This window comes from Stigmatopora argus, chromosome 5 (genome assembly GCF_051989625.1).
Source record: "Stigmatopora argus isolate UIUO_Sarg chromosome 5, RoL_Sarg_1.0, whole genome shotgun sequence".
Lineage (NCBI taxonomy): Eukaryota > Metazoa > Chordata > Actinopteri > Syngnathiformes > Syngnathidae > Stigmatopora > Stigmatopora argus.
The window spans coordinates 17375001-17388437 of record NC_135391.1 but is presented as its reverse complement, the minus strand read 5'-3'; the positions used below and the strand labels follow the sequence as shown (position 1 = coordinate 17388437).

Here is a 13437-nt window from a genome sequence, read left to right as displayed (position 1 = left end):
TTTCAGTTCCTGAATTCAGAAGTTAGTGTTGTGATGAAATTCAACTGGCTGAGTACATGCGCGGAGGTGTTGGCTTTGTTTTCAGTGGTTTATACTTTTAAGCAGGAAATGATGAAAATCAAAAGCCTGACTCACTTACTCAAGATGACCACCCAGGGAGTGATTCTAATTTTTCTGCTTCAATATCAAGGTAATCTTCTTTTTTAGATGGCTTTGGTACCAAAACTGCTTAGAATATTTTGGTTGGTGAAATCTCCAATGTACATTAACATGGAATGTAATGTAGCTCAGAGTCGTCCTGAGCGAAGCTACATTTGGGTGAGTGTCATTTCTCACTGGTGTTTTGCAGTCATTCTCGGGAGTGACATTCACATCTTCGCCAAGGCAGGCGACGGGGCATCTCTACCCTGTAGGCGTCCATCCTGCCACAATCCAGACTGGGGATACACGCGGGACTATAGCGCGTTTGTATACGAAGTGAAACATGGCCAAGTTCAGGCCAGCTCGACCAGAAGTCATCGCTTAAGCCTGAACAACGACGGCTCGCTGCTCATCCAGAGGGTGACGGCCGAAGACGCCGGTTACTTCACGTGCGATCTGCAGCAACAGAGGGAAAGAGTTTATTTGACAGTGTTGACACGTGAGTGCTCTGATAAGACGTTGTTTCTTAGGCTAGACGTGACCCGTTAAGTTGCCAAAGATATGGACTGACCTCTCTTTGTCCCAGGAAAACGTGTTCACCCCGCCCCCGGGGAGATTTATTAGAGAAGAGTGGGTGGGTGTATTACATACCTGTCAACCTCTGCCGATAACTGCCCTTATAAATGATTATGATTCCCCTTACAACCCCCAAAAAAACCTTGCAAACACCGTACGAGTCGTACGGTGTTTGTAAGGTTTTTGGGGGGTTTGTAACGGGAATCATAATCATTTATAAGGGCAGTTATCGGCAGAGGTTGACAGGTATGGACTATTATAACCGGGCCTCTTCGGTTCTGGAGGGGTATTTTACCCAGAAATAGTGGGTAGATGTATTATAGACTAATTTGTGTAAAAATATTGGTCCAGGAAAGTTCTGGGGTTCTGTTTACCCAGAAATTGTGCCATCAACATGGGTACTTTATTTACAAGGAGTGGTAGTATTGCAACCGGGCCCTGTCGGGTCTTGGGAGGTATTTTACCCAGGAATGTGGTCTCATGTCTGGGTAGATGTATTTTAGACTATTTTGCGTAAAATTAGTGGTCCAGAAATGTTCTGGGGTGATTTTTACCCAGAAATAGTGTCCAAAACAGGGGTATGAGCGGTAAGGGAATGAATGAGGTCAAAGAGAGCAGTCTTTAAATTGAGAGTGATGAGGGGTAAGGGAAATGAATGAGGTCATTGATTTTTACTATAATTTGGACAACGCCGGCGGCGGGCCGGATTAAAAATCCTAACGGGCAGAGGTTGAAAAAGATGTACACACACGATCCAGGGGCGGGGCGAGTGCACGAATCCCGCGGCGGCGAAACGTCCATTCGGCGAACTGTCCGGTCGCCCAAACGTCCGTTCGGCGAACTGTCCGGTCGCTCAAACGTCCGTTCGGCGAACTGTCCGGTCGCCCGCCCAAACGTCCGTTCGGCGAACTGTCCGTCGCCCAAACGTCCGTCGACCAAACGTCTTTCGGCGAATCGTCCGGTCACGATGATAATTGACCCTAATAATGTGCTTTTGATTCATTCAGTATCTCAGAAATACCACGTGCAAAATTGTGAATAAAGGGGCGGCTTATACGCGAGAAATTGTAAAATTCAACAATTTTAAGACCATTTTAAGGGTGTGGATTACACGTGGTGGTGGCTTCTATGCGAGAAAACACGGTAACTCATTGCTGCCAGGCGTCCTTGCACTTCAAATTAAGAGCACAGCTTTATTAGCTTTGTGTTCTTTTGGAGTGTTGATTCCCCTTTGTGTCATGCTTGCCATTGTTTTCAACTGTTGTCGCTAGAGATGTTACGCTCGAGCCTTCCTGCTTGAATCCGACTGGAGCAAATGGAACAGAAGCGTGTCAAAACAGTGTTCCGAGCAATACGTCAGGCCAGCGCAGACCATTGCAAACAAGGCCTCGTACACCACAAACATGTCAGCGAATAACATTTTTTTTATGGGAAATTCATAGTTTGGGAAAAGCCCGTAGAAACGATACTTTATAAAAGAAACACGATTGATAAACAGTTCTCTGCGGTATATTAACGGCTCCAATAATTTGCGACAATACAGTAATCCCTCGAATATCGCGGCTTCAACTATTGTGGTTTCACTACATCGCGTTTTTCTGGGGGGGAATTTTTTTTTGTTAATTACATTTTTTTTGTAAGTTCATAAAAATGTGAAAATCCATGCTGAAACTCACAAGCGGAAGCCACTCCCCTGTCCTCCGCTTGTTACTAGAACTCAGCAATGAAGTAAAAAAATATATAATATATTTTTTTTTTTTTTGTCTTTTTTTTAATAGTGTTGACCCTACTTCGCGGTTTTTCGTTTATCTCGGCCATGTCTGGTCCACATTAATCGCGATAATCGAGGGATTACTGCATTGGAATGGTTATGAGTAATAAACTCAATTATTTTCAGCAATCTGTTCTAGCACACTATATTTACTGCACTGTAATACTTGTGACAACACAGAGTTACTATCTGACATCTATCCAGTTTGTATCCCATGTTTCACCTGAATCAAATGATCATCTCGTCAGATGCCTCTTAACAATCCCAGTTATTTGATTTAGGTGTGTTGAAGAAGGGAGATATGGAAAACAAACTGGATAGGTGCCTTTGAGGACCACAGTTGGTGACCTCTAATTTATAAAGAGCCACTTACAAGATTGTGGCATTGGGCCTGTCATACAAAAAACGTTTTTAAAACATTCACAGACCAAAAAACAATGACATTGTCTCATCTTCTTTTCTAAACCCCTTGCGGGGGGTGCTGGAGCCTAACCCAGCTGACTTTGGGCTAGAGGCGGGGGACACTCTGAATTGGTGGCCAGCCAATCGCAGGGCACAAGGTGACAAACAACCATTCACGCTCACACTCATACCTAGGGGCAATTTAGAGTGCCCAATAAGCCTACCATGCATGTCCACACTGGTGAACCAAACTGGATTTGAACCACTCAGCCACCGGGCCACCCTCGACGACATCCACTTAATTTTATTGAGCAAACACTGAGCCTCGTTAACTGACAGGCTAGAAAGAAGCTTTGAGAACTTAGATTTTTTTAAAAAGTTAAATGTGCTTAGCTTTATCCAGTAGATAGAGACAGCGATTCATTTCAGGACAATTGTAAACCACCTGTTCGCCATATCTCAATAACGCATGTCTCCTTTGTTCATTTCTTATAGCGTTCTTGTCGATGTGGAATTGAATTGAATTGAATGCTTTTATTATCATTGTACAAGTATAATGAGATTTAAAACTTCACCACAAATAACCACAACAAACAAACATACAAATAAATAATCAATAAATAATAAATAAATAAATAAATATTCAACACAACCACAAAGGAACAGATAAATAATAATAAATGAATAACCAATACATAATAAATAAATAAATATTCAACACAACCACAAAGGAACAGATAAATAATAATAAATAAATAAATAATCAATAAATAAGTAATGAATAAATAAGTAGTAGTCAAAATAATAAATAAGTCATGGTAAACATAAATAAGTAGTCAACATGTGCGGCCCGGCGGCGGAGTTGTTAGCGCATCGGCCTGACAGTGGGGGACCTGGAATCAAATCCAGGTCGGTCCACATGTGTGTAGTTTGCATGTTCTCCCAGGGCCGGCTTGGGTTTTCTCTAGGTACTTTGGTTTCCTCCCAAATTCCAAAGACATGCATGGTAGGCTGATTGGACACTAAATTGCCCCTAGGTATCAGTGTGAGCTTGAATGGTTGTCTGTCTCCTTGTGCCCTACGATCGGCTGGCCACCGATTCAGGGTGTCCCCCGCCTTTGGAACCGGAGACAGCTGGGATTGGCTCCAGCACCCCCCACGGCCCTACTGAGGATAAAGCGGTTCAGTTCAAATGAGATGAGATTAGAGATGAAATACACAGACAAGGGTTAACAAGACACGGAAAACAGGTGGGTGACACATGAGGGAAAAGATCGTCTGAGACACATGGGCGGTGCGACAACAGGACAATCACAATTACATGAAGTTACAGAGGGAAAAAGCCAAGACTAAATCAACACAAAACGGCAAAAGAACGCAAACCTAAGAGTAGAATCAAATTTCAAAGGTAAACAAATTTCAAAGGTAAACAAATTACAAACATAAACACATTTCAAAGGCAAACAAATTTCAAAGGTAAATGATGGATTTATTATTAATACAATTTAATCAAACATGGAGACATCTTTAAATATACACTGGCTACAACTTGCAAGGAGAATCACTCCCAACTTGCCTTTGTTCAAGAGGATTCTGAAGAGCGGCATCCTCTGTCCATTTAGTCACTCACAATTCAAAACATCTAAGGTAATCTGATTCAAACAATTGCATAAGTTAACCGAATAACACCATCGAGGTCAAAAAACAACTGCGATTATCGCCATCTAAGTCAAAGCAATTTAAGAGTCCTTCGCAGATCTTCATTGCGAACTTGCATCTGGGTGTCATCTGGGTTCTATCGAGGTGTATCTCCCAGTAAACAGTCCTTGGAGCCGAGGATACGGTGAGGTGTTACGTCAATAAGCTGGAGCCAGCTGTCCTGGAGGGTGACCTCGAGTTTGCCCCAGTCTCAAATTAAAGACACTCTTATACAAAAGTAATTAAAATGCCAGTGGCGGGCGGTGCATTTTCTGGTAGCGCCTTCAACGTATCAATCCAACCCTAGAAAAACTATTTTATGGCGATAAAACCTCTACTGCAGCTACAGCTGCGACACATAAAAAATAATCAATAAAATAATGCAATAAAATGGGGTAAAATCCACTTCCTAGCAGCATTTCATGATTAAATACAAATACTGGAGCTTTTCAGACATTAAAACCAGGCCAGGGGGTGATTTTCCCGGGAAAAGACAGCGATGAACGTCAATGGCGTACCGGCAAACATTGCCCGAAAATGGGGTAAAATCCAGCCGAAAACAGCATTTATTGATTAAATACAAATACTGGAGCTTTTTAGACATCAGAACCGGGCCCGGAGTATCATTTCCCCGGTAAAAAGACAGCGATGAACGTCGATACGTCCATACGTGAAATGACAAAAAATGCACTAAAATTAGGTAAAATCCACTTGCTAGCATCATTTATTGATTGAATACAAATACTGGAGCTTTTGAGACATTACAACCAGGCCAGGGGGGTGATTTTTCCCGGGAAAAGACAGCGATGGACGTCAATGGTGAAATGCCAAAAATTAAACTGAGGTAAAATCCACTTCCTAGCAGCATTTTTTGATTAAATACAAACACTGGAGCTTAAATACAAACACTGGAGCTTTTCAGAAATCAGAACTTAGCCCACAATTGAAATATTATTTAGGAATATAGGAATATATTTGTAATTTTACTCACCCAAAATCCTTTTTACACAATATCCATCCTCCTTTCTTTCTTCCTTCTTTCCTATTGCCATCGAAGCTAATGATGAAAGTCGAGCCTGTCATATTTCCGGCATAGTCCGTTTTGAAAATAGCATTAAATCAACACAACAATATACTATTTGCTTGTGGAGCTAAGTTAGCGCGCTGAAAGTGCCCCACACACCATTTTCCCGGCTGTAACAGGCTTGCTAGCTTCGGAGTTGAGTGCCCTTTCTTAATGATGTCAATTTTTTTCTAGAAAAGTCCGTCTGGAAAATAGCTTTGTGAGCAAACAGAATCAATTTGTTTTTGCTTCTGCTTCTGTCGGCCATAGTGGGTGGAGTTTGCGATCTCGGCTGCCTCGGGTGCTGCTTTGGCCCGCCTACTAGCCAATCATAGTTTGTGAAAGCAATGACATGTCCCAGCCAGCAAAATGCTAACGCCTATGAAAAATCATTGTGGGGTTGCCAACTCGAAATCTGATTGGTTAAAAGCAACAGTCTAGTTTAATGCAGCAGAGACCGCAAGAACTGATTGTGAAGGCTTTGAGGCAGATCTGATCTGGCAACAAATAATGGCTGAAATGTGATTGGTTAAATGCTTCAATATGAAAACACACATCTGGAAGCAGTGCAACCAGGGGGAAAAGCAATGAAAGGAAGCTAACAGACCATTTGGAATAATAAGTATTGATGGACAAAATATAATATGATTCAGATATTTCTTAGGCCAGCAGAGAAGGCCTTGAAGGCCCTGACGGCCCGCCACTGTAAAATGCATACATCTATAATATTATCCAGAATAACCCCAACAGTAAACACATTTCAAAGGTAAACAAATTTCAAAGGTAAACAAATTTCAAAGGTAAACAAATTTCAAAGGTAAACAAATGTCAAAGGTAAACAAATGACAAACGTAAACACATTTCAAAGGTAAACAAATCTCAAAGGTAAACAAATCTCAAAGGTAAACAAATTTCAAGGGTAAACAAATGTCAAAGGTAAACAAATGTCAAAGGTAAACAAATGTCAAAGGTAAACAGATGTCAAAGGTAAACAAATTTCAAAGGTAACCAAAAACCGGGGGAATCAAACCTACCCGGGCAGGGCTTGGCACACACCTAACACTGACATGGCATTGACAAGGATGCAAACAAGAAATAAACAAACAAAAAAGATTTGTAATATACAGACTTGAAGAACAGGTGGGTGACACATGTGGCAGCAGATAGGCTGAGACAAGTTACAGAGAGAAAAAGCCAAGACTAAATCAACACAAAATTCCTCAAGAATACAAACCGAACAGTCTTTTGCTGTCAATTGCACTGAAACATGATCATTTATTGGCAGTCCTTCCAACTTTTCTGAGGTCTGACCTGTTGGCTTCTTCCCTGCAGTGACTGCATCGCCTCTGGACTCTAATGGTGAGGTGGTCCTCAGGTGCTCCTTGGCCGACTGGCCTCCTGTCCGTTCTGCTTTTGGAAATAGGAAATTTGCCTGGCTGGACGAGGAAGGCCAGGAGCTTCCAAAAGAACCAGTCCTGCAGGACAACTGCACGTCCACATTAACAGTACTTCCTGTCTCACCTGAGAGGACTTACACATGCCAATACAAGATTGATAATGCAGTGATAGTCTATGTTCAAAAGACATTTGTCTTCTTGAGTAAGAATGCCAGCGAGCCTGGCAACACGCGGGTCATCAACGCCATTCGGGTAGTTGTCGCCATTCTGATGCTTTTGTTCTTCGGCGTGCTCGTCGTCAAAGTCATGGTGAAGTCCAAAAGAAATGTAGGCCGGCCTACCCAAGTTTTACAGCGCTTGTGACTCGTTTCATTCATTCTGTTCAAACATCAATGACTCGAAATTTATTTCATTAGGGTTTACCAAGCGTTCCACAGACAGCCATCTTATGAAAATAAAGAGTATTACAAACAGTTGAAACTGAGATTTAAATGATTGCAACAAAGTATAAAGCTGGAAGAAGGCGATCCTGCAATGGAGACAAAATATAATGGAGTGCATGATCCAGAGAAGAAGAAAAACTGAAATAAGATCCCGGAATATCTCATTTATTTTTGCCAGACAAGTATCAGATCATTATGATAAGAAACAAGACTTATTTTTTCTCTGGTGCAAGAATGACTATCATATCTCAATTTAGTTTCTTTTAAACCCTCGTATTGTGTTTGTGTAAAATTGACCTTTTTCCAAGTTTGGGCATGCAGATTTCAATGGTATTTTTTACATGACTTTTTATTTTTATTTTAAGATTTTCTAATTTTCAGCGGTATTTTTGTTTTCAATTTCTACTATTTGATGTATGTAGGTACATATCTATTCTCCAATGCATTATTTATATATGTTAAAAAATTGATTACTGAAAAAATATTTTGAAAAGTAAAAATTTCAAAGTAAAATGTGATGAAATTAATCATTTCCCTCTACTGTTTAAAATAAATATCTCATCTCATTTTCTAAACCGCTTTATCCTCACTATGGTCATGGGGGGTGCTGGAGCCTATCCCAGCTGACTCCGCGCCAGAGGCGGGGGACACCCTGACAACCATTCACTCTCACATTCATACCTAGGGGCAATTTAGAGTGTCCAATCAGCCTACCATGCATGTCTTTGGAATGTGGGAGGAAACTGGAATACCCGGAGAAAACCCACAAAGGCCCAGGGAGAACATGCAAATTCCACACAGATGGACCGACCTGGATCTGAACCCAGGACTCCCACTGTGAGGCCGACGCACTAACCACTTAACCGCCGGGCCGCCCTAAAACTAAACAAATAATTGAAGAAAAATTTGCATTGATATTTGGGGGAACCCACCCAAACTGTCTCACCCCAGGTTGAAAAAACACACTACGATATAAAATATAAAGTTTTGTCGGCTCGTTTTGATGAGGCTCTTTTTTTACATAACTTTGTTAATTTGTTAAATATATCTGAGTGGACCAACAGAATTTATGGAGCTGACCATGGCATTTTTTTCAAGGTCACTGACTTGTAGTTTGATAAGAGGAAACACTTGGTCACATGCAAAGAAAACAAGAACAGAAAACAAGGAAAAGATGACACAACAACAGGAGGCTTCGAAAACACGCCAGTGGGTCAAAGTTGAAGCTGGTGAGCCACTGAGCCACTTCACTCCTTTCTGCATTAAACCCTGTCAGGGACATTGGTAACCTACTCTAAAGTTATTAGCTTATGCTGTGTGAGGTCTCATAAAAAAAATCCAATTGCCACAGTAAAACACATACAATGCAACACAATTTCTGTCTCGATTTATTTTTGTTAATTGATCAAAATTTCTTTAATGTTTACATTTAAGTTCCTTTTTTTGTTACTACTAATGACTTTTTTGCATGTTTAGTTATTTTATTCATTACTTTTTAACTAAGGGCATAAGAAATACATTAGATCAGGGGTCACCAAACTACGGACCGCGGGCCGGATACGGCCCGTCAGCACATTTGGCCCGGCCCTCTGAACAATACCAGAGATGCTATCGGATTTATTTCCTATTTGGAAGAAGAAAAAAAATCCAGAATTTTTTTTTTCCCCCCCAAAAAATCCTAGGCCCCGCCCTGTCAAAGAGAGAACGGAATAATGGCAAAAAAGTTAGGTAAGAGAAAAATTGATTCAGAATGCAGGGTATTTAACCTGGAGTGGACAAATGATTATTTTTTTGTTCAATGCAAAGAAAAGGCTGTTTGTCTCATCTGTCAAGAGACGGTGGCGGTATTCAAAGAATACAATCTTCGCCGAAACTATGAATCCCGTCACAAAGACAAGTACGATAGCTTGCAAGGCCAAATACGAGCAGACAAACTCAAAGCGAAAAAGTGAACTACTATCTCAGCAGAATACATTTGTACGCCAAGCTCAGCTGAACCAGGCATCCGTTCGGGCCAGCTTTCGAGTTGCTAAACTGATAGCAAGCAGCGGTAAGCCTTTCACTGACGGAGAGTTTATTAAGAAATGTATGGATGCTGTCGCGGAGGAGGTGTGTCCCGAGAAGAAAGATGCATTTAATGCCGTAAGTCTGTCGGCGAGTACAATCACCAGACGCGTTGAAGAAATCGGGAGTAATGTATATGCCCAGCTGCAGCAGAAGACGAAAGAATTTGACTTTTTTTCATTAGCACTGGATGAAAGCACGGACGTGCAAGACACAGCGCAACTGCTCATTTTTATTCGTGGAGTTAGCGCAAACTTTGAGATATGCGAGGATCTGGCAGCCCTCCAAAATCTCAAAGGGACTACAACGGGAGAGGATATTTTTGACAAAGTGTGCCAAACCATGGAGAAGATGGACCTGGACTGGTCAAAGCTAGCTAGCATCACGACTGACGGGGCTCCTAGCATGGTGGGCGAAACTCGCGGTCTAATGGGACGCATGAACCGGGAGTTGGAAAAAAGGGGTCTCACCGCCCCGCTACGAGTCCACTGCCTAATTCACCAGCAAGCACTGTGCTGCAAAGTGTTGATGTGAGAGAGATTCTGCTCTGACAACTGAGCTGAACTTTTATCTGTTAAGATTGTGCATGGCACAACAGAAAGTTAATGTTCCATGGCTTTTTTTTCTATGAAGAACCCAGAGAGAGTTATTTAGTTATTATTTATTTCATAAATAGTGTTATTTATGTCCTGTTTTTTTTTCTGTGAAGAACTCAGAGAGGGTTATTTAGTTATTATTTATTTCATTAAGTGTTATTATTTGTTTCCTGACTTTTTTCTGTAAAGAACCTGGAAAGGGTTATTTGGTTATGTGTGGCTTTCTGGAAAACAATAAAAATTTTAAGCTCCCCTACGATCGTCACACTTTTTCTGTTACAAACTGACACCGGCCCCCCATCAGAGAAGGGAAAGGTTATGTGGCCCTCACAGGAAAAAGTTTGGGGACCCCTGCATTAGATGAACTAGGTTCAAATCCAAGTCGGTGCACCTCTGTGGAGTTTGCATGTTCCCCCGGGCCTGCGTGGGTTTTTTCCGGGTACCCTAGTTTCCTCCCACATTCCAAAAACATGCATGGTAGGCTGATTGGACACTCTAAATTGCCCTTAGGTGTGAGTGTGAGCGTGAATGGTTGTGTACTTGGGCTCTGCGATTGGCTGGCCACAAATTCTGGGTGTCCAACGCCTCTGGCCCAAATTCAGCTGGGATTAGGCTCCAGCACCCTCACGACCCTAGTGAGGATAAAAGTGGTTCAGAAAATGAGATGAGAATTCATTTTCTATCCCCCCCCATCCTCACAAGGGTCACAGGGTGTGCAGCCTCATAAGGGGCGGTGAACATGTTTATTAGGCCGTCCCTGTCCAAATGGAATGGACGTTTAGCACTGTCAAATGCGCAGTCTTCCCATCGTAAATTGCCATCGAGGAATTATAACATGAAAAGCAAAGTAAAGGATCCCCACAATCGATGTTTTTCTTTAATTTCCCCAAAAAGACAAACTGTGAAAATAAGAACTTCACCACTGCACTTGACAACAAGCTTTATTTTTTTGCAAATACACTAGAAATGTTTACAAAAGCACTGTAAGAAAGTTGTGTGCAGTGGAAATTATCAAAACTAAAAAGGAGTAGTACTGTTCTTTTTTTTTTTGCACCCCTCCTGTCAAAAGGGCAGATTGTCATTTGGGAACCCAAAAGCAACCAAAGTTGGGGTGCAAACTGAAAGGTGTCAGGACCTCAAGTAGGTTTATGGCACGACCGCTGGTCCCTCAACAAAAAGGGGGCATCATTCATCTCATTGGTCACATCAAGATAATCAGCCTGTCCATTGGAGCTACGTGCTTCTGGAAAGTGAAATCAACAAAACTATACAGTTAACACAAAAAGAACAAACATAAATACATGGCCCTGTTATAAAAACCATTCATTGATACACACAACTCCGTATTGCTTTTATCTACATCACGGTAATAATACTGAGATTTCCACGCACAAGTCTTCCTTTGTCAGCCTTGATTTTGAGAAGGCACAGCAGATAATACGGCGGCGGAAAAACAAGTTAGGCGGTATCGGTAGGTGGCACGACGGATAATAAGCCGGCGGTCAGGGGTGTCTTTGGTCACAGGTCTCCAAAAAGTATGCTTCCACCATTTTGGAATAGAGTGATGCGACAAAAATAAAAACAAAAATTATCAAGGGAGCCATCTGGACCCAAGGCCTCAACCGTTGCTAGCCCAAAAGCTAACATGAGTGTTATCGTGGGATTATTAGTATACCATATTTGGACTACCCATATCCAGCTGTGTAGTATCGGCCAATGTATAGCACATACATATATATATATATATGCATGTATAGGTATGTATATATATACATACACACATTAGGTATATTTATATACACATATATACACACATATATACACATATATTTACACATATGCATATTATACAATAATTAAGTACTATGATTAAATTTTGTAGGAGATACTACACAGTTGGAATCTGTATCGGGAGACAAAAAAATAGTGTCAGTGCAACACTAGATTAATTGGCAACATGCATGTTTATGGCCACTTTCTACCAGCGAGGAGGACACCAAAACAGTTTTTGAAATGTTTGTGTGTAAAGGCGGAGCACCGTAAACGGAAGTGACAAAATAGGGATAAATACAAAAACGGCACATTTTCCGGGCAATCTTCTTTTTTTCTGAAATGATAAGACAACGAGTGATTCAAGTGCCGTGTTTTGCACAGTTAACACCAGCAGTGTCTCTGACTCGAGTAGCGGAATAAACCAGAAAGCACCGCGGGTGGTCCTAATTGTGCTTGCGTAACAGTGTGGACGTACGAACCGTCGTGGCGCAAAGGCAGAGAACGCCTCGTTCTGTTTGGCCTTTGTGATATCCGCGATATTTTGAGGAAACGCGTTTAGTGTTAATGGAAGAAAAAAAACATTACGGTTCGTGTACGAACCAAAAGGCAAAATAAGTGTTTTGGCTCAGTCTGTTTTTTTTTGCTCCTAATACTTCCGTGGTGGAACGACGGCTATTTAGTGGAGGGAGCTGGAGTCCTTCATCTTTGGAGGCTCGGCGTCAGGGGGGAGTTAAGAGAGTTCCTGGGCGCCACCCGCCTGGAGCGCCGGCCTCTTGAGCTCCGGGAAGAAGGGAAGGGAAGAAGGGTGGGGTAGTGGGTGGTCCCCAATCAACACTTTTGGGCCTCAACCGGAGACATGGCAATGTAGGATCCGTTCCTGACGGGCTGGCCGGCGGGGGCTTCGGGCGACTCGTCCGTCTTGTCGCTCACCTGTGTGTACGCCGTCTCGTCTTTGGCCGTCTGTAGCCAAAAACATCGGGTTAGGACAAAGTGCGAGCAAACAGACATGTCTTATAAAACGTCACACATGCTTGGGTGTTCAAGTGTTTGTTTTGAAAATGTTTAAGAAGATTAAACATTGTCTGAAAACCATATTTCCTCCTATGTTTACAGTTACAGTGGTGCCTTTACATCCGAATTTCTCTACAGTGGTACGTCGAGATACGAGCTTAATTCGTTCCCGGGATTGAGCTCGTATGTTGATATTCTCGTGACTCGAACGAACGTTTCCAATTGAAATGAACTAAAAACAAATTAATTTGTTCCAACCCTCTGAAAAAACACCAAAAACAGGATATTGGATTGGAAAAAAATGTTTTATTTCTTCTACTCGCCATCTATTAACAAAGTAACACATAACTAGTGGTTTAATATTACTAATGTGTTTAATAGAACTAAAATTAGACGGATTTCGCGGAGGGTAGAGAGAGGGACAGGGGCGGGGTGAGGGGGGAGACTTTTTGCACCGGTGAATCGTAATATAACAAACAAATTTAAATGAACTTGGATTACG

At 41.8% G+C, this 13437-nt stretch overlaps 2 protein-coding genes across 2 annotated transcripts in view; one reads left to right on the top strand and one right to left on the bottom strand.

Moving 5' to 3' along the window:
- Positions 1-33: 33 nt before the first annotated feature.
- On the top strand, positions 34-8021 carry LOC144074536 (uncharacterized). The gene is made up of 3 exons (XM_077601022.1): positions 34-190; positions 350-640; positions 6984-8021. Exons 1-3 carry the CDS (start codon positions 34-36, stop codon positions 7409-7411), a joined length of 876 nt encoding a protein of 291 aa, XP_077457148.1. The 3' UTR covers positions 7412-8021.
- Positions 8022-11074: 3053 nt separating this feature from the next.
- The window catches only part of scarb2a (scavenger receptor class B, member 2a), a 22440-nt gene continuing 20077 nt past the window's right edge, over positions 11075-13437 (bottom strand). Inside the window, exon 14 of the mRNA XM_077600894.1 lies at positions 11075-12884. Coding sequence (XP_077457020.1) covers positions 12753-12884 — 132 coding nt within the window. The 3' untranslated portion in view covers positions 11075-12752. The remainder of the gene's footprint in view (positions 12885-13437) is intronic.